Genomic DNA, 20978 nt, shown 5'->3' on the forward strand with positions numbered 1-20978 from the left:
GAGGGCTGTACAAGCAATGATCACACGCACGGCACAGCGGACACACCAGGAACCGCGGTGTTGGCCGTCGAATGGCGCTAGCTGCACAGCATTTGTGCACCGCCGCCGTCAGTGTCAGCCAGTTTGCCGTGGCATACGGAGCTCCATCGCAGTCTTTAACACTGGTAGCATGCCGCGACAGCATGGACGTGAACCGTATGTGCAGTTGACGGACTTTGAGCGAGGGCGTATAGTGGGCATGCGGGAGGCCGGGTGGACGTACCGCCGAATTGCTCAACACGTGGGGCGTGAGGTCTCCACAGTACATCGATGTTGTCGCCAGTGGTCGGCGGAAGGTGCACGTGCCCGTCGACCTGGGACCGGACCGCAGCGACGCACGGATGCACGCCAAGACCGTAGGATCCTACGCAGTGCCGTAGGGGACCGCACCGCCACTTCCCAGCAAATTAGGGACACTGTTGCTCCTGGGGTATCGGCGAGGACCATTCGCAACCGTCTCCATGAAGCTGGGCTACGGTCCCGCACACCGTTAGGCCGTCTTCCGCTCACGCCCCAACATCGTGCAGCCCGCCTCCAGTGGTGTCGCGACAGGCATGAATGGAAGGACGAATGGAGACGTGTCGTCTTCAGCGATGAGAGTCGCTTCTGCCTTGGTGCCAATGATGGTCGTATGCGTGTTTGGCGCCGTGCAGGTGAGCGCCACAATCAGGACTGCATACGACCGAGGCACACAGGGCCAACACCCGGCATCATGGTGTGGGGAGCGATGTCCTATACTGGCCGTACACCACTGGTGATCGTCGAGGGGACACTGAATAGTGCACGGTACATCCAAACCGTCATCGAACCCATCGTTCTACCATTCCTAGACCGGCAAGGGAACTTGCTGTTCCAACAGCCACCCAACGTGCTCTAGAAGGTGTAAGTCAACCACCATGGCCAGCAAGATCTCCGGATCTGTCCCCCATTGAGCATGTTTGGGACTGGATGAAGCGTCGTCTCACGCAGTCTGCACGTCCAGCACGAACGCTGGTCCAACCGAGGCGCCAGGTGGAAATGGCATGGCAAGCCGTTCCACAGGACTACATCCAGCATCTCTACGATCGTCTCCATGGGAGAATAGCAGCCTGCATTGCTGCGAAAGGTGGATATACACTGTACTAGTGCCGACATTGTGCATGCTCTGTTGCCTGTGCCTATGTGCCTGTGGTTCTGTCAGTGTGATCATGTGATGTATCTGACCCCAGGAATGTGTCAATAAAATTTTCCCTTCCTGGGACAATGAATTCACGGTGTTCTTATTTCAATTTCCAGGAGTGTATATGTTTCTTGCCATACCTTTTAATTATTTGACTGGCTGTGGGATTTAATTTCCAAAACAGTTTTGTTTTCAGAAAACTCCATGACTTATCTGTCTAAGAAAAGATCAGGCAACAGCACAGCTACCAAATCTGTCTTATTCTCAAACCATGTCCTTCAGGCATTATATAGCAAATTTAACTGTACCAGTGATAGTGAAACTAATGTTTCTGATTGTGGTTCACTAATAAGGTGCATGTAATTTCCTGGTTCATTTTTGACACTTTCAGCCTCTAATGAACGATACTTTGTTTGATGTTGTACTTACCTGACTGCATGAAGTATCTTGTTTAAAATAGTGAGAATGAAATAATATCTGTGAATTTTAAAGTAAACACCATGTATTGTAGTTTTAAGGCTCTGTGATTATCACTTTGTACGAAAGTAAAACAGTGGATATCTATTGCAAGTTGCTTGTTACAAATGATTAAAAACTTATCGTAGGTCATGTAATGTATTAAAAGGTGCAATATTAGATAATTTATGTAAAGAAATTTTCAGTCTTAAGTTGAGAATAAACACTACATTTTTCAGTCTACTGTTGGGAAAGTGACTTTTAATTTTCATCAGACAAAGTTAGCAGTAATAAAAGGTCCAGAAATGCTGGGGATGTTTTAAGTATGATAGTATATCATGACAGCCTAGAAAAGGTGATAAAATCTGTAATGGAAAAAAGGTGGCACTGTGCATGAGGCAGAATTTCAGGATTTAGGATTGTAGGGAAAAGATTAGGTGGGAAGTCAAGAAACTAATAAATGGGCCCTGAGTCACAAGCGATGATGTACTTTGGTTAGCTGTGGACGTATAATAAAACTTAAATTTTTGTAGCTTTGATTTTCACTATCTACAAAAGGTGTTCACATGTCACATGTTGACATATCATGAGGGCAACATTAAAATTCTTGGCCTAACAAAGAGATGGTGTTGATAACAATGTAACTACATTTTTCCTATGTTGGTACAAGTGCACAATAATTTAAGTCAGATCTGCAAAGAAGTAGTTGCATTTGAACAACTTTTAAAAATAGTTATATGTTAGTCAAATGTTAGTTTAATGTCCATGGAAATTAATAATATATTGGTTAAGGTTTATAAGAAGTCTGCTTCTTCACCTTTAGCAGTTATGAAACTGTTTCAGTTTTCTTGGAGATGATCCCAAAACTGCTTCTACTCTTGAAAGCATCAAGAAATGGTGCAACATGACGCTACATACATTAAAGCTGCAGTTAAATAGCTGACAGCCATAGGCATATCAGAAGAAAGAGTAAAATGCAATTTGTGTGAATAATTAGTTACAAGAGAAATTTGTGAAACATGGGTACTGCATTTGTTGAATGCTGACAAAAAGTCAATGTGGAACTGACTTTATCATCAATGTTTGAACATTTTAGAAAGAACTAAATTTTCTACTGTGAATAAGACATTTGTCTACCATTTTGTAACTGTAAGTGAAAGGGAAATGGAAGCAATGAGTTTTAAGTCAGTGGTCCTGCAGAAAAGCAAACCTGATTTTGTCTGACAAGTGTTTTCTTGGATGCAAGAAGATTTCTTGTTATTGATAACCATGTAGATGCCAAAACAATATCTAGTGCTACTACAAGTAATATGCTAGACGAGGACTGTGTACTAGTTAAAAGAGATCCGATAGGATTGGGAAAACTTGAGGGGTTGGAAGTATAATTTGTTGGAACATTCACTCTATGACTTATTCCTATGACATATGTGGATATTTTATGTACAATTTTCATTGATTGGCTTAGAAATTCTCACCTTACTCTTGGAAGCCCATTGGAGATAATGTAAGAGAGGGAGAGATAATAAAAGAGAGGGAGAATCCAAAGAGTTCAGCACCCATGAGTGCATTTTTTCATGTTAGCTGAAAAGCCAAGTAGAGGACAAGACTAAGAAATGTTACAGCAGTGCCATCAACCTGGTCATTCCTAATGTACAATATTAGAACTGCAATAGCATCTCCAGATGTCTCCTGTTTTACCAAAGAAAGCATATTCATTTAAATTATTTGTATTAGAAATTTTCAATTTTGGTTTGAGAATATTACTCTCTTGCAGCATGCTATTTTTTCATATAAATTACATTAAGTTACTTATTTCATTGCAGTTTCCCATGGCTCCTGGCTCTGTGATGGACTCACCACAAGCCATTTTTACTAGCTTCAAGTTGCCAAAGCCATCTACTACCCCTACAATGCCAGGATATGGCACTCAGCAACCAAATTTCACAGTATTAACTGCTGAACAAGTCAATGCAAATATTGCTACATCTCCTAGCAGTCCAGATGAGAGCTCAAAGAGTTCAACACCCGTGAGTCCATTGTTTTATTTGTACTGTGTGTTTGTGTGTACAATATCTGTAATCATTATACAAGGAGTAAATGAAGCTAGAACCTTCTCAGAAATTTGTAGTTATATGTGTGTGTATCAGTATCAAAATGGGAGTAACACTGTGTTTTCCTTCTAGCAGAGGCTTGATTTGCTGCAAGAAGGGTTCTTCTCATATGCTGAAGGGTCTCCCTGTCCTGATGCCCTTTGTCCATTCAATACAAGGGCTCAGCATTTTCACTGCAGTCAACCCAGGTGCTTCTATGTAACAGACCGTGAAGACATTCTGATAATGCACTCCAAAGACTTTCATGATAACATTGATATTATGGAAGGTTTTCTATTCTTTGACAGAACTGTGGACTGTCGCCTGCCTTCTTGCCATAGGTAAGTTTATGAGAATTTTAGCATTTACAGAAATATGACAGTCTGTGTCATAAAGTTAATCAGTTACAAGTTTCTGACAGAAGGGTATCAATATATCCAAAATGTATGAAGAAATAGCTTCAAGGTATCTTGATTCTAATGAGTTGTAGTTTAAAGCCTCAAATCAATAAGGTATTTAGTGACATGCATGACTTACCACATTACAACAGAATTGTATTCTTCAATCAAGTACTTATTATTGTCTCTATTCAGTATTTAATTAGTATTGTGTGATTTTAAGCTTGAGTAAGGAAGCTATCTTCATCTCATAGAAATCGCATGATTTAAGGAAGTCACAAATATAGTTGCACATTACAAATAAAAAATAAGTTCAATCAAAATAGTTTACATGGAAAGAAAAATATTTCTAAATTAAAATTTAATTTTATAATCATAATTTTAATGGAAAATTATTTATTTTTGTTTGATATGGAATGAAAACAGAAACATAAAAAGCACCACATTTAGCTTCACTATGTGTTACTTGCTGAGTGAGTTGTTTGACTACAACTTAAGAGTATTGCTTTGTTTCAAAATAATGTGTTTATTTCTTGCCAATAGCAACAGGGTCAACCGTCATTTTCACTGTATGAGACCTGGCTGTGGCTATTCCTTTGTACGTTATTCAACAATGGCTGTACATGAGAAGAAACACCGTTCTGAGGAAGCAGGGAATGGGGAAGCAGAACCTGAAGGTACTCAGAAGAACAATTGTGAGTCATCTCTATCTGTACAGAACCTAGTGAAGACCAGTGAAAGTGGTAAGTGTTGTTATTACCTGAAAGTTCTTGGAGACTGCTGAGCTCCACACTTAGATTTCTTGCTTGGAATCTTGTTCAAATTTAATGTGACATGTACACCTAGAACATTATGTATGTATTATTTCCTTGCTTGTTATACATTTCAAACTATTTCTTTTCTCAGTCACCTGTAACAAACACTAATCTCTCCTTTACATAGCTGATGGCATTATCACGGGAAAAACTGATAGGAAAACAATTGATACAGCATGCAAAAGTGTACAAAGGATGTTACTTGAGGATGAAGGGGGGGGGGGGGGGGCGACGTGATTCCCATTAGTTTTATGATGAATTACAAAATAGTTTTGTGATTTCACAACTGTAGGTACACCTGCTAGTGGTCAATATCCAGTACATGTAGATTTATTCAAACTAATGCTAAATTCATGTGTCTGCTTGTTTGGCAGGGCCAGATAAAAGTTTGGTTTGTGAAGCTTTTTATTCCTGGTGAGGGAAGGAATGTGTGTGTGTGTGTGTGTGTGTGTGGGGGGGGGGGGGGGGAAGTAATCTACTGTGTGCAATAAGCAACACTTAGCAAAAATGACCCATGGCATAAATGAGTGAAAGTTTAGCGTGTAGAAACTTGGACGAGTAATAAACCACACATAATGGTGTATAAATAATGCACTAATATATAACTAGTCATTTTTCTATACTATGAGCTCTCAGCAGACCAGTTTAAAGTGAAAATTTAGTCTTTATTTGAAGCATTTTTCAGTAAGGCTCCTCTGAAGATAACTTGCACAAACAAAAGTGAAAAATACCTCACAAAAATTAGAGAGTTTCAAAATTAGTTCTGTTCAGTTTCTCCTCATTTCGTTCTAAACTTTACTATAAATATTTCATTTGATTTTCCACTGACAATTCTAAGAAGTTTTTTGAATAACTGTAGAATGTACAGATTTGTGCTCTTACCATTTTTTGCTCTGCTGTATGAAGTCAAGCTCTAATTGATCCTCAAAGTTAGTGACTGAGATTTAGTAGCTGGTTAAATATTTGACAATACATCAGTTGGCCACTAGGCACTGTGGTCAGAAATGGCACTGCCTTGATACTGATTATATTAGTAGAATATCACACTCTTTTCAGCTGACCAATGACATTAACATCTAAATTTCCTAGTTTTCATTTAAACTAAAAATCTTTTAAAAAATGCAATAACAGACAGTTCTTGATTTATGACTGAAAATAACTGTTCATGGTATATGAGTGATCAAGAAAATTGTAATAATCTTTACATTCATACTGTCTGAAGATTTGTAATCTGTTCCTTGTTGCATGTTGAACAGTGCTGTGACACTATATTTAATTCTCATTCCTGCTAGGTATGTCACCAGTGCACATAAAGTCGGAGGTTGTCAATGAGAACACAGTCCCTGTGAACTGCAGCTCACCTGTAGAGCCAGCTGTGACACAGACATCTGCTCTCACAGTGTCTTCTCCAGAAACATCTTTGAACAGAACTACAGGTATAGTTTGAAAGACAAACCTGAAATTAGTTCTTCGGTATGAAAATAGTAATTCATTATAACTGATTATTGGTTGCAAAAATTTGTTGCCTGGGAAGGGAATATGTAGTTGATTTCAGGACTGTATGAGTGTTTTGAGGTCCTTTCACAGTCAGTTTATTTTTTTATTAAAACTATGCAAATAATATTTTGTAGAGAAAGGGGTATAGTATTTACAGGTTAAAATCTCCCTGCTACTATATTTAAAGCAGCATGTACAATTTAAATTTTTTTATTATTACACTGATCCTCTCTATGAATTACAGTTCTTTTGCACAACTAACATTAACAGTAAGTCACCCAATGCAGCACTTTCGTTTTGCCTTAACAATGTCATTTTGTTCCTGTGATCATTGATAGGTATGACTTAGGTGAGTTAAACTGCATGCCTCACAAAGTATTTGGATTGATTATTTCCAGTTACAGAATTTGTCATCTGTAGACTTGCATTTGCTTGCAATTGGTGGTTTTGGAAGTATTGTTGACTTTTGTGGTGTAATACAATTTTTGATAAGAGTCTGTTTAAAATATATACTTGTGTTATCTGTTTGCCTCGGTTTTGGTTTCTCTCCAGTGGTGAAGGCTTCTGGGACTTTTTACCCGCTCTCTGCGTTTTCGTGCGAGCCGGTTGCGGGTGCGGGGGGGAAGGGGGGTGTTCCGAAATCATCCTGGGGCACGTGTCCCTCGTCCCCTCCAGCATCTGCATCCGCCAGGACCATCAGTGTGCCAGGTGGGTGCCACTCTCCCATCCCTTCCTAGCATGCCCATGCCTAACAGTTTTGACTGACATTTGCACTAAATATTGCCCCAGGATATGAGCCATATGGACATTAACAGTGACAAAAACTTTTTTGTTCTAAATATTCCATAGTCCCCGTATTATCCATCTCACCCCTTGAAATCTTTCCTGTGCTGTGTTCATGCTTGAGAGTCTTCTTTTATCTTTGTTATTGGGCAAACCAATTGTTTTTACTCTTAACACAATATGAGAATGCATATCTCATTAACCTATCCAACTTTGTGTTCATATATTGAAAGACAAGTTGAATTCACCTGAATAGCATGTTAGCAAATCACACAAAGTTATGCCATTTTCAGTGAGTTTTCCTAGAATGTTTTGTGCTCTACCACAGGAAGCTATACTCTCCATATAATATAAGACAAGACTTTACTAATTGTCATGTGGGTTCTGATAACTGCTTCGTCATTGTTGTAGCAAATTTTTGTAGAATGACAAATAATATTTTTTTGTTTAATGAGCCTCAGATTATGTGAATTAATTGATGCCCCATGATTGGAATAGCACATTCAGAAATGCAAAACCAGGTCTGTGTCTGTTTTATATACTTTTATGATTGATGCTTCCATATACTGGAAGAGAGTCTGCTGGAGTTGTTCAAGTAATGTGAACATTTGATTAAATTAATAAATGGGTTGAATATTATTTGGAAGTTTACATTTACAGTCAGTAGTTCATGTTCTCTTACACGCTGAGAATTCCCCATTCATCACTGGTGACATTTGACACTGTATCACATTTGCTGCCAAGACTATTCAAATATTTCCATTAATTTATAGGTAAAGTAAATGTATATATTATACCACTTTTTATTTTTATGTTACTCACCTTCGATTCTAAGCAGCGCTATTTGTTGACTAACTGCTCAGCAATGTAATTGCATGAGCCAAAAATTAACTATAATATTTCAGAAGTGCACACATGCCCACCAGATTGAATTACTGCATCAGTGATAGTACGCTGATAATACAGTTTAGAAACATTTGATACCTGGAACACTTTAAAGCGGCTGAGGCTCACTGTGTAAATATCAGTCTGATGCTTTGAAAATCAGAGGCCAAAGCTCATGCAAAGGCTTGTAGTAGGAGAACCTGGGAACACAAACACATATTGAACAATTTATGAATTATAATTTCCATGTGGTTACTGTGACCCTGTGTGGAATACAAAGCACTGTTCCTTATTTGGAAAAATAGGAATCTCTGAAAAATCAAAACTAAATTAAAATGATATCTTACCAGTCGTTTCTTCAGTGAATTACTGTCTTTGGATTTTGAACGTGCTATTGATCTTCAACATTTATCACACAATTTATAACTATGTTGCAGGAAATGAAGTAACACCTGAGTCATATAATGAGAAAAACAGCTGCCTTTTGCTTCTTATCATGCAATGCACTAATTTGTACCCTTTTAAATCATGGAGTGTGATAAATGGCTGTGAGATGTCACATAGGTCACTAATGTTTTGTGGCTGTCATCAATGTAATCTATTAGATTAGTCTCCCAGGGCTTTATTCCTGTAGTAATTATACTTGCGCCCATTCGATGTTTCTGGGGATTTTCTGACAAGATGGGACCTATGGAACATGATGTGTAAAACTCATCAGTAAAACTCATTACTTTGTCAAAATTGTACTATCATTTAGTATTAACTTTAGTTTTGTAGCCATCAAATCACAACATTTACATTGCAGTTGACAGCAAATTCAACTTGCATAAATGTCTTACATCAACCTTTGTAAATTGTAAGAAGATATTTCATTGAGTAAATTCATTGCTGTATCCATCCCAACTTTCAATATTGGACTGAAATAATAATAATAATAATAATAATAATAATAATAATAATAATAATAAAAAGAAAAATTGAACAATAAACTTTTTACAGAAACCTAATCTCAAAAAAATATGCTTGGTAATTTATCTGTGATGTGTGAATGTTGTGACAGGCAGACAGTAAGTTGTGAACTGCATTTTATGGATTCTGCATACACAATGTGCGTACTCTGGGCTCCAAGAAAATTTATTAAGACTGTTTAGGTTGAGTGTCACTCTCTGGTCCCAGGATAATGTTAAAAGTATAACTAAAACATATTTTATGTCCCAATGCTTCTGCATGCTCTGAGCTTTTATTTTTTTCCATTGTGGTGTTACATACATTTCCGGTTTTACGTCTGTGTTTTCTATATTATTTTCTCTTTACGTATGCTTTTTACCTCACCTTGTAGCCTTTACATAAGCTTTCTACCTCATCTTGTAGCCTTTACATATGCTTTTTACTTTATCTTGTAGTCTGGTTGAATGATGATGTATGTCTGCTGTGTATTTTTTAGTGTCCAGTGATTCTGTGCAGAACGAGAAAAAAGTTGTCTTCACAACATTTTATAGTGATGACCATAATTCTAGTTTTGATTACTGACATAGGGAGCCTTTGTAGTACCCCACATTCAAAAATTATTGTAGTGTATGGTAGACAGAAGATACAGGTATTACTTGTCTACTACATATAATGAACTAGAATGACACTGTAGTTGATATGAAGAGAGAAATAGTATCATATAATTAACTAGGGATGTGCTTTTCTAGCCCTGTGTTCAGAATTGTTGCACAGGCTCAAAGTAACATAAACTGGATAGTAGAAAAACCAAATCATTAGTTGCAGAATATTATATTACAGTCCATCAATCCCTTTGAAGAGTATGGCTTGCTTTTTTAAGTTGGGCCAATAGTTTTTTCATTAGGAACTACTGTTATTTCCATTGTGTGTTGAGACAATATGTAATAGTTCATACCATTCCCAAATAAAAGTAGCTATATTATTTTCACAAAAAGAATGGTCAAAATGTGGTATGGAAATTGCTTATGGCAAGTCTTTAATGATAGCAGCTTATCAAAGAATCCATTGCAGTGGATTTTCTGGAAAGGAGTAAGAGAACCGTTATTAATCTGAAGAATGTTGTTGAAGAAATTCATGACTTAAATATTTTTGCATTGTTGTAAAGTGTGTATCAATGATGAAAGTAATATTGAAACGGGGAATGATTGACGCAGTGATGGTGTTCCAACCAAAAGTACTTAATGTTGTAAATAATTTTGCCATATATAGCATGTTGTGCAAAAATATAAAACTACATTTAGTGTAAAAAGAAGGGAACACAGAGTATATTTGTAGTTATAGGTAAAAATTGAGTCACTGAAATAATGCATCATATACTGAATAAAAGATGTAGTCCTTAGCAAAGATTTGGTCTGTAGCTTTTAAGATATTTAAAATTTTTCATCAAGAAAAATGCTTATTGGATTGCCTGCAGAGACTTAAAAAATTAAATATTTATCATTATAGATTAGATTAATGCAGTGAAAACTACTCACTTTACAGAAATTATTTTTTTCTGTTTACAAGTTAAGTATTGATTATTGACTGTACACTCTGTCAACAGATACTACAAAGGGTGAACCCTGCTTTGGAGCTGATACATCAGCGCAGCAGTCACTGACAAGACTTCTGCAGCAGCCACAGATTATGCAGGAATCGCCACCTCGTCCTGACTGGATGCTTCCAGAGCGGCATGTACGTTACGGTCCTGAAAAATCATGTAGTCGGCCATTCTGTAAGCTGAAAAGAAAGGAACACTATCATTGCAATGCATGCAATCAGGTAACTCAGTGTCCCACACAGTACTTGATTATTTGCCTTTGACATAGTCCATCCTAAAAAAAGAGAAAAATCATGAATCACATCTCTCCCAAAAGTTACGAACACCTTTAAATGACAAAGAAGAGACACTCATTATTCAGAATGTTTAGCTGTTTTCTGTGCGTAGCTTCTGAAAAATATTATATCTTGGGTGCCATTTCAGGATGTAGTGCCATCTAACCCTTTGAATCTGTCCAATCAAGTTGTGTAAGTGACCAGTGTCATTTATTAGTTGAAATCATTTGTTTTTAAATTTTTCATTCTATCACATAATTTTTGATGGATTCACATCAGCATCACTACAGATGTCAGAAGCTGAATAGTAAATTATTTTGGTCTTTACACTTATCACACTGAGTTCTCAAGCCTTTATATTTTCTTAGTTTGCTCTTAGATTGCACTTGTGTTCGTGCACAACTAGGGTGATATGAAATAAAAGCTTTCATGGCTGCACTTTGTTTTTCTTCAAGAACCTACTTGTGGGTCCATAACCCTTCAATAAAGAATCAGTACAGTTCATCTGTCCCTTTCATGTTGTGACTTCTACATATAAATCATCTGTCTGACTGAGAGGAAATGATTTGCTAATATCATTCAATATTGAATTACACTACTGGCCATTAAAATCGCTACACCAAGAAGAAATGCAGATGATAAACAGATATTCATTGGACAAATATATTATACTAGAACTGACATGTGATTACATTTTCACGCAATTTGGGTGCATAGATCCTGAGAAATCAGTACCCAGAACAACCACCTCTGGCCATAATAAAGGCCTTGATACGACTGGGCATTGAGTCAAACAGAGCTTGGATGGCGTGTACAAGTACAGCTGCCCCTGCAGCTTCAACATGATACCACAGTTCATCAAGAGTAGTGACTGGTGTATTGTGACAAGCCAGTTGCTCAGCAACCATTGACCAGACGTTTTCAGTTGGTGAGAGATCTGGAGAATGTGATGGCCAGGGCAGCAGTCGAACATTTTCTGTATCCAGAAAGGCCCGTACAAGACCTGCAACATGCGGTCATGCATTATCCTGCTGAAATGTAGGGTTTTGCAGGGATCGAATAAAGGGTAGAGCCACGGGTCGTAACACATCTGAAATGTAATGTCCACTGTTCAAAGTGCCGTCAATGCGAACAAGAGGTGAACGAAACGTGTAACCAATGGCACCCCATAGCATCACGCCGGGTGATACGACAGTATGGTGATAACGAATACACGCTTCCAATGTGCGTTCACTGCAATGTCGCCAAATACAGATGCGACCATCAAGATGCTATAAACAGAACCTGGATTCATCTGAAAAAATGACGTTTTGCTATTCGTGCACACAGGTTCGTTGTTGAGTACACCATCGCAGGCACTGGTGTCTGTGATGCAGCGTCAAGGGTAACTGCAGCCATGGTCTCCGAGCTGATAGTCCATGCTCCTGCAAACATCATCTTACTGTTTGTGCAGATGGTTGTTGTCTTGCAAACGTCCCCATCTGTTGACTCAGGGATCGAGACATGGCTGCACGATCCGTTACAACCATGCAGATAAGATGCCTATCATCTCGACTGCTAGTGATACGAGGCTGTTGGGATCCAGCACGGTGTTCCGTATTACCCTCCTGAACAAACCAATTCCATATTCTGCTAACAGTCATTGGATCTCGACCAACACGAGCAGCAATGTCGCTATATGATAAACCACAATTGCGATAGGCTACAATCTGACCTTTATCAAAGTCGGAAATATGATGGTATGCATTTCTCCTACTTACACAAGGCATCACAACAATGTTTCACCAGGCAATGCCGGTCAACTGCTGTTTGTGTATGAGAAATCAGTTGGAAACTTTCCTTATGTCAGCACGTTGTAGGTGTCGCCACTGGTGCCAACCTTGCGTGAATCCTGTGAAAAGCTAATCATTTGCATATCACAGCATCTTCTTCCTGTTGGTTGAATTTCACGTCTGTAGCACGTCATCTTCATGGTGTAGCAATTTTAATGGCCAGTAGTGTATTTATAGGAATATTTGCGTGTTCATTGGAACCCTCCTTCAACTGACAATGCATGCTTGCACCTTGTAATAATATTGTGGAATAGAAGTTTTATGCTGTAATTAGAAAAGTCTGATTATTTTAATTTATTAAGAAATTTTAGAGGCTTATTGTCCTCTCCCAGAATTTGTCTTCATAATACCAGGCATGTATAGTGCACATAAATATTAGTTTTAGGAAACTAATTTTGTGGACTAAAGAGGAATGAGAGAACAAATGACCCTTTCATTCTGGTAGGAAATCATATGTGAACGTAAGATGTGTGAGAATAAAAGAAAAATTGGATGTAAATCACATAGAAAATTTCCATTGCATTAGAAGAGTTAAACATTCTCAACAGTAAAAGGCACAGGTATTGAATTCTGTCTTGTAAAAGAGATTTAAATCCCAGCACCACATTTACAACAAATAATATTGTCCCTACCAGTCTGTGGTTCTCTACTTTCAGTTGTGCCTAATGTTATGTTCCTTCTTTTCAACATCAGGAAGAACATAGCATTTGTTGAGTCTTCTGTGATTGTTATCCGTATCATTATTAACAGTTTTTTGTATGTATTTTTACACTTTTATTGTAAAATTCACTAGTTGGGAATGATCAACTTCTGTGTCATTCTTCATGCAATACGTTTGGAGTAGTTGCCTCTGCTGCATATCTCTTATAATCTTTTCCAGTTCATTATTTTCTTTATCGCTATTCTTTTTCAGAAAAATATCAACTAACATGTCTCCTAAGGAATAAATACCACTTTTCATAAAATGACATCTGCACTTCTTTGAGCTTTCCCAAGCTTGGATAGCCTGTGCACATGATATTAATCATTACATGAAGATATGGACATCAGGAGGCAGATCTTGCAACTTGGCTTTCTCCTATGCTGGCAAATAGAACATAAAATATACGTCCTTCCATTGCAAAAGTGTGTTGACAAAAATAAAGGATCACATCTTCACAGCAGTCCCCACTGTGCATGAGTTCACATTGTCCAAAATGTTGAAAGAAATTGAGTATGGAGTTGAAGCCTGAATTGTGAACCATGACACATGTATATACATTTTGCATTAGTACTCAAAAACTGAGTGCCTGTTTAATTTAAAGTTTAGAGACCCATGGAGAAATATTTTAGCACTTATCTAGTACATAATTTTTTAATTCAGAAGAACACTGTGAAACACACTGTACACACTTTTCCCAGTCAGAGTTTTCTATGTAGAAACACCATTAATTCCATACGTGACAGTGTCTGGTACAGGATACAGTATCGATATCTGATCTTTATTTTTTATACGAGGGCTATCCACAAAGTACATTATGTTTTGGAATTAAAAATAAATAAAGTATTGGAAATTTTTTTATTATATACAGATGAAAGCCACACTTAAATACTACTTCGACATAGTTGCCATTTAAATGAAGGCACTTATCGTAGTGATGGATGAGCTTGGAAATTCCTTCATCGTAAAATTCGGCTGCCTGCACCTTCAACCACGTGGTTACCTCTTCTTGAAGCTGTGCGTTATCATCAAAACGCTGCATAGCCAACCACTTCTTCATTGCTGGGAATAAGTGGAAGTCGCACGGTGCCAGGCCGGGACTGTACGGCGGATGAGGAAACAACTCCCACTTAAAAGATTCGAGAACTTCACGAGTGGCATTTGCCGTGTGGGCCCGGGCGTTGTCGTGAATCAGCAAGATCTTTGAGCCCAACTTTCCCCTGCGCTTGTTTTGTATTGCTCTTCTGAAGTTGTGCAGAGTTTGGCAATACCTTTGAGAGTTTATTGTAGTGCCTCTTTCCAGGAAATCCACAAAAATCACACCTTTTCTGTCCCAAAAGACAGTCGCCATCACCTTCCTTGCTGACATTGTCTGCATGCATTTATTGGGTTTTTAGGGGGAATTTGTGTGCCCCCACTGCATTGACTGCAATTTTGTCTCGCAGTTCACATGCTTCACCCATGTTTCGCCACCAGTAATGATGCGATCGAGTAATGAGTCGCCATCTTTCTTGTAAGCGTCCAAAAACATTAACGCTGCAGCCATTCGCTGATTTTTGTGAATCTCTGTCAAGATTTTTGGTATACATCTTGCACAAAACTTGTGGTAACCAAGCTTTTTGGTAATGATTTCGTGCAACAAACTTCGTGAAATTTGTGGAAAACTCATAGAGTTCCGTTATTGTGAAATTACAGTTTTCACAGACCGCGGCATCAACTTTATCGACAAGTTCGGCAGTCACTATGCTGGGTCTTCCACTTCTCTCTTCGTCGTGCATGTTGGTTCAGCCATTTTTAAATTTTATGACCCATTGACGCACTCCACCTTCAGTGGTTATGTTGTCCCCATACACTTCACAAAGCTGCCGACACATTTCTATCGGTGTACAGTTTTTTGCAGTCAGAAACCTTAGTACAGCACGCACTTCACACTTCGCGGCATTTTCAATTAACGCTGACATTTCAAACTGTCACAGTAACTCAACGGAGTACAGCACGAACCTCTCACTTGCACGGCAGGATGCTGACTGAGCAGCGGAATGCCATGACACCAAGATGGCGATGCTAGCCCCGCCCCTAACGGAAACAAACAAAAATTAATATACTTTGTGGATAGCCCTCGTATTTTTGTTATTTATTTACTTGTTGTTCTCCATTGTTCTCATGTTTCTTCCACTTGAGCTGAAGGTAATGGAAAAAACAATTTCTGTCAAAACAGTGCAGTTATCAGCACATTTATATTATGTAACTACATACTCTTAAATCCTAAACACACTACATACATACATAACATATGTTTTACATACTCTTATTTCACTAATCAGGTGAATTTTCAATTTTATTTTTTGTTTATTTGATGCGTGTATGTACATTCAAATGAAGTATTTGTTAATAAATTTATTAATAACTGAAATTCATTATTGTTATTTTTATTTGCATCAGGCCTTTTCTGAACTGGAAAGACTTCGACCTCACATAGCGAAGCACAGTTCGGGAGCACTAAGTCCCTCTGTCATCAAGAAAGAAGTAGAAGACAACAACAATGAAGAAAGTAGTGACTCGGGAATCAATTCAGGTAATATTCACAGCACTGGAATATTATAAAAGTGCTAAAATAATTCTGCTGTTTTCATTTACTTTCATGACTTTATGTAATTGACTCTGATTTTTAAATTAAATATTATCAGTTTTTTTTATCCATGCTTAATGGAACAAACATTGTGTGTACTTATCATGACCATGTGGCCCCTTAATTTATCCACATAAATAACTACACATAACATCTGAACGTACAAAATTAACTTTTATTCGTGAATGTTAAAATACAGGAGCATTCAGCAAAACGCATAGAACTTACAAGTGACAGCAAAGATAAAAATGCACATCAGAGAGGTCACATGAAAGAACCACTGATCTCATAACACACAAGCACAAAAAGTGCATCACTGCCATGCAGCCTTCCCCCCATAGTGTTGAACATCGTGAATGTCTTGATGCTTGAAATTGAGCTGGCAATTGGCTGTTGTGTGGGCCAGATCCTGTGGTGGCATCAGAACTGCCAGCTGCAGGACAGATGTATCTGCTGGTTGTGCATCGGTGTTGGTCAATGTCCTGGAAGTGTGATACAGTGCAGTTCTGAAGTGTGCATTGAAACAGGTTGTGATGATGATGATGATATTTATATGGAATAATTTTATACTGTTGTAGTCACTTTTACCAATATTTTATTAGCACAATGCATTTCGGCAGCATACTGCCGTCATCAGGAGCATTATACAGTTACTTATACATCAGCTGATAGGTTATGTACATCAGCTGTGTGTGCCAATGGGGTTAAGAACTGAAAAATAAACCTTTGTGGCAGGATAAATCTGTTACAGTGTGTACATAATGTGAATAGCATAATTTGGTTATGTATATTAATACATTTACTTACACTTTTGTTGACGATTTCATTTTCTGGCACACAGAGCACAGTAACAGGTAAATCACAACTTAACATTTTCATAAACATCTGTTTACAACTTTCCAAAGCATTTTAAAATCTAAGATAAACTACTTACAATTTCAAAGACAGTAATGTGCACCTGTAGTGAAGATGCAAACTTTTATCTAGACTTATCAGCAATATGGAGAATGTTACATGGATACTTAATGAAAACTATTCTGTCAATGAAATAAACGTTTAATGTTGGAGAAGTTTTTAAAGAAGTTAACATTATTACTTTCAAGCTCATCATTTAATAATACATCTCCATGTGCTGTGCCATGAATGAAGATTTCCAGTTCTTCATATAACTCCATTTAGTGTCCCTTATCCTTTTTATGTAATATATGAAGATCATTCACAATATCATGGAATGGGCAGCCTGTATCTTTTATGTGGGTGGGTATTGCTGATCTATTATAATTGTTAATGTGGTAAGCATTTATATGTTCATTATGTCTTGTTTGGAAATCTCTCCCAGTTTGGCCTGTATAAAGGGATCTGCAGGTATTACATACTATTTTGTAGATACCTGATTGTGAGTGTTTATCAGTCTGTATGTGTGTATATGGTGTCTCAGTGTGTGTTGCAGATTGTTGTGTGTTGTGTGGTCTGTAAATGTTTACTATTTTGTAGGAGAGTTTTCCTGTGAAAGATATGCAAGCCATGGGTTTCTTTTTAATTTCATGTATGAATTCATGGACCTCCTTGAACTGGTACTAAACTACAACTATTTTACATTTAATAATAAACTCTACATGCTACATATAGGCCTTGCAATGGGCTCAAGCATAGCTGGTACTATTGTCAACATATATATTAACCACCTTGATCGCAAAACTCGTGCTAAAAAATCAAGCTTTATGTATAAAATCATCTGCTATAAATGTCATTGACAGAATAGTTTTCATTAAGTATCCATGTAACATTCTCCATATTGCCAATGCATCTAGATAAAATTTTTCATCTTCATTACAGATGTATATTACTGTCTGAAATTGTAAGTAGTTTAGCTTAGATTTTATAATTGTCTTGAAAGTTGTAAACAGTCTTTGAAATTGTAAGTAGTTTATCTTAGATTTTAAAACTCTTGTTGTAAACGGACGTTTATGAAAATGCTAAGTCGTGATTTACCTGTTACTGTGCTCTGTGTGTCAGAAAATGAAATCACCAACAAAAATGTAAGTAAACGTATTAATATATATTACCTAATCATGCTATTCACATAATGTACACACTGTAACAGATTTATCCTTCTCCACAAGTTTATTTTTCAATTCTTAACCCCACTGGCACACACATCTAATGTACATAACCTATCAGCTGATGTATAAGTAACTGTATAATGCACGTGATGATGGCAGCAAGCTGCCGAAATGCATTGTGCTAATAAAATATTAGTAAAAGTGACTGCAGAAGTATGAAATTATTTCACATAATCTTATAATACAGTCGCAGACCTCAAACAACATCCATATAATATGGATATATTTAAAATGATTATATTTGGTTTGTGGGGCACTCAACAGCCCAGTTATCAGTACCCCTACAAATTCCCAATCCTTACACAGTCCAGACCCACTACTTTCACGAATGATGAAAAAATGATGCAGACAACACAAACAACCAGATCCCAAGCAGAGAAAATCCCTGACCTGGCCGGGAATCAAACCCAGGAACCCGTGATCAATAGGCGGCAACGCTAGCCACTATATCATGAGCTGGGGCTGATACAGATTGTCTGAGGGAGGTGGATATATGTTCCTCAGAGATGTATGCAGTGTTGATTTTGTGTAAATACATCACAAACAGGGAGACCTGTAGTCCCTGATACTGCTCTGCTACCATGAATGCACTGGCTGCTTGAGTAACTTCATGGTGAAGTACACTTTCTTGTGTGTTGGTCCAAATGTTTGTGATGCCAGTATACCCTGCTGGTGCTGTCCCACTGTCATTATTGTTTTCATGGTGATTATGCCATCTCGAACCGGTCCTCGGTTTGTCTATCAGTTCCCCGTTGTTGCTGCTTCATACACATCTGTGCTACCGGGGCCTCCATTGTAATTCATGAGCTATGGATCTCCTCAGAAACTTTCAGCAAGTGTTGTTTCATGATAGCTGCACAGCATGGAGTTGTCTCCTTGGGTAAGCTCGGTAGGCATCTGTCAGCTCAGGCCAGCCACTGTGCTGGTGTTGTCATTGCAACTGTTGTAGGTGACTCGAGTGTTGTGTAACTCTATCATGAACCTGCAGCAATTTATGGAGTGATTTATCAGGGCATATTGCCGACACTGTTGCCACTTGTGTTGGTAGTTGTTACTGCCAAATGTGTAGTACCAAATTGCCAGAAACTCTGGAGCATCTACTAAATTCTGTAGATGTGGTCACAACTCTGATGGTGTCTTGTCACCATGTTTGTCATGACATATTACACGTCTGCCTTTGAGGTCAGTGGATTCCTCATAGTGAGGAATCAACTCATTTTTACCTTTATGTAAGCCCTGGTGGTGGATGCAGTATAATGTCCTACACCAATGCTATGGGTTGTTGGTCCAAATTGCTTATCACCAAAGTAAATTTCTTATGATCATTGGTTACTTGATGTTGCCAAAATATGTCCTCTATTACTGTGGACCAAGTTTGCACATGGCTGAGTATAAATGGCAGGGCCCGTAGTTCTAAGTGCAGTGTGGATGAACTGCTGGACCCAGCAGATGAATAGCTTGTTGCTTCGAATTGTGATCGGAGTGCTGATGAAGTGCTGAAACTGATGCATGGATATCTCACATTAAACTGTGGTCATTGCTCTGTTGTGGAGCTCTTCATTCCACACAGTTGTGGATTGGGAGTACTTCGCTGAGTTTTAAGTCTGGCTTATCATCTTCTTCTCTCTCTCCAGAAATGTTCACTGTGCTGTGATGTGAGTGTGTTGTAGAATTACTGCTATTTCTTTTAGTACTGCGTAGGGCTCATATTCAGAATCACCAAGGGAGCAAGCTGCAAAATTTTGTATCATCGTCTAGCTTGTTAATCTTGTCAAAAATGGTGTGGAATAGCCCATTTTCATGATTCATTGTGTTCATGAGTATTTCTGCCATTTGTCAAAAATGACATTCATGTGAAGGCATGCAAGTTCTCACATGGGCCACCAGTTATGTGGCATCTTAATTGATCCACATAAATAATTGCTTGTAACCTTTGAATGTACAAAATTAACTTTTGTTCACAAACATTAAAATACAAGAGCATTCAATGAAGACAGATAACTAAAGGCAGAGAACTTACAAATGATGCACGTGAGAGAGGTATGGACTGCAAATCTCACTGCACAGAAGTACAAAATGCATCTCTGCCAAAACCTTGTTGTAAATTATTCATTTTGCATCCTTCCATTGTGTCTGTTTTGATCTACTGAGCTTGAGTATTACCCTTGGGAAACATTCTGAAATGCAATGGAAAAGAATCTTGTAATGTTGTCCTGAAATACTGTCATTACATGGTCCAGTTTTCATATTTTGTCGCTGGTAGTTAACTACTTCCCAACAGTTTTAGGTTCGCACGTTAAATGTACACTGCCATTGCAGAAGGGAACCTCTGTGTTATTTTATCTGATTTGACTACAATGGAGTATGTCTCATTTTTGGGAAATTTTACGCAGTCACACAGATGAAGTAGTGAAGTGCAAGTGTAACTGTTTCATATTAAAGTTGGGAACTGAATAATACAGTGCATCATGTTTTGGCCAGATGTAAGTCTTGGTTCACAGCTAATGGAAGGACTCATAATTGCAGTAAAACACCCTACATGCAGTTTCTTACACCAAATTCCATGAATGGGTAATTGGTGAAGCAGTGTAGAGCAATAGTCTGGTATTTAGTACAGATGGTATATTCTCACAAAAGTTTCATTCATGACTTTCTTCAGAAGCTGAATGCAGCTACCTTTATTAATACAAGTGAGAACACTCCTACTTCATATACTGCCGAGATATAAATACTGTAGTTGTTATTTTTC

General features: G+C 38.0%; 1 protein-coding gene across 1 annotated transcript in view; it reads left to right on the top strand.

Annotated features, from left to right (window-relative positions):
- LOC124721684 (zinc finger protein castor homolog 1-like) overlaps positions 1 to 20978 on the top strand; it is a 110397-nt gene that overhangs the window by 67631 nt on the left and 21788 nt on the right. The window contains exons 12-18 of the mRNA XM_047246760.1: positions 3478 to 3681; positions 3838 to 4085; positions 4686 to 4885; positions 6250 to 6393; positions 7007 to 7162; positions 10674 to 10804; positions 15920 to 16052. Of these exons, the coding sequence (XP_047102716.1) occupies positions 3478 to 3681; positions 3838 to 4085; positions 4686 to 4885; positions 6250 to 6393; positions 7007 to 7162; positions 10674 to 10804; positions 15920 to 16052 (1216 nt within the window). The remainder of the gene's footprint in view (positions 1 to 3477; positions 3682 to 3837; positions 4086 to 4685; positions 4886 to 6249; positions 6394 to 7006; positions 7163 to 10673; positions 10805 to 15919; positions 16053 to 20978) is intronic.

The sequence above is a fragment of the Schistocerca piceifrons genome, chromosome X (genome assembly GCF_021461385.2).
Source record: "Schistocerca piceifrons isolate TAMUIC-IGC-003096 chromosome X, iqSchPice1.1, whole genome shotgun sequence".
Taxonomy (NCBI): domain Eukaryota; kingdom Metazoa; phylum Arthropoda; class Insecta; order Orthoptera; family Acrididae; genus Schistocerca; species Schistocerca piceifrons.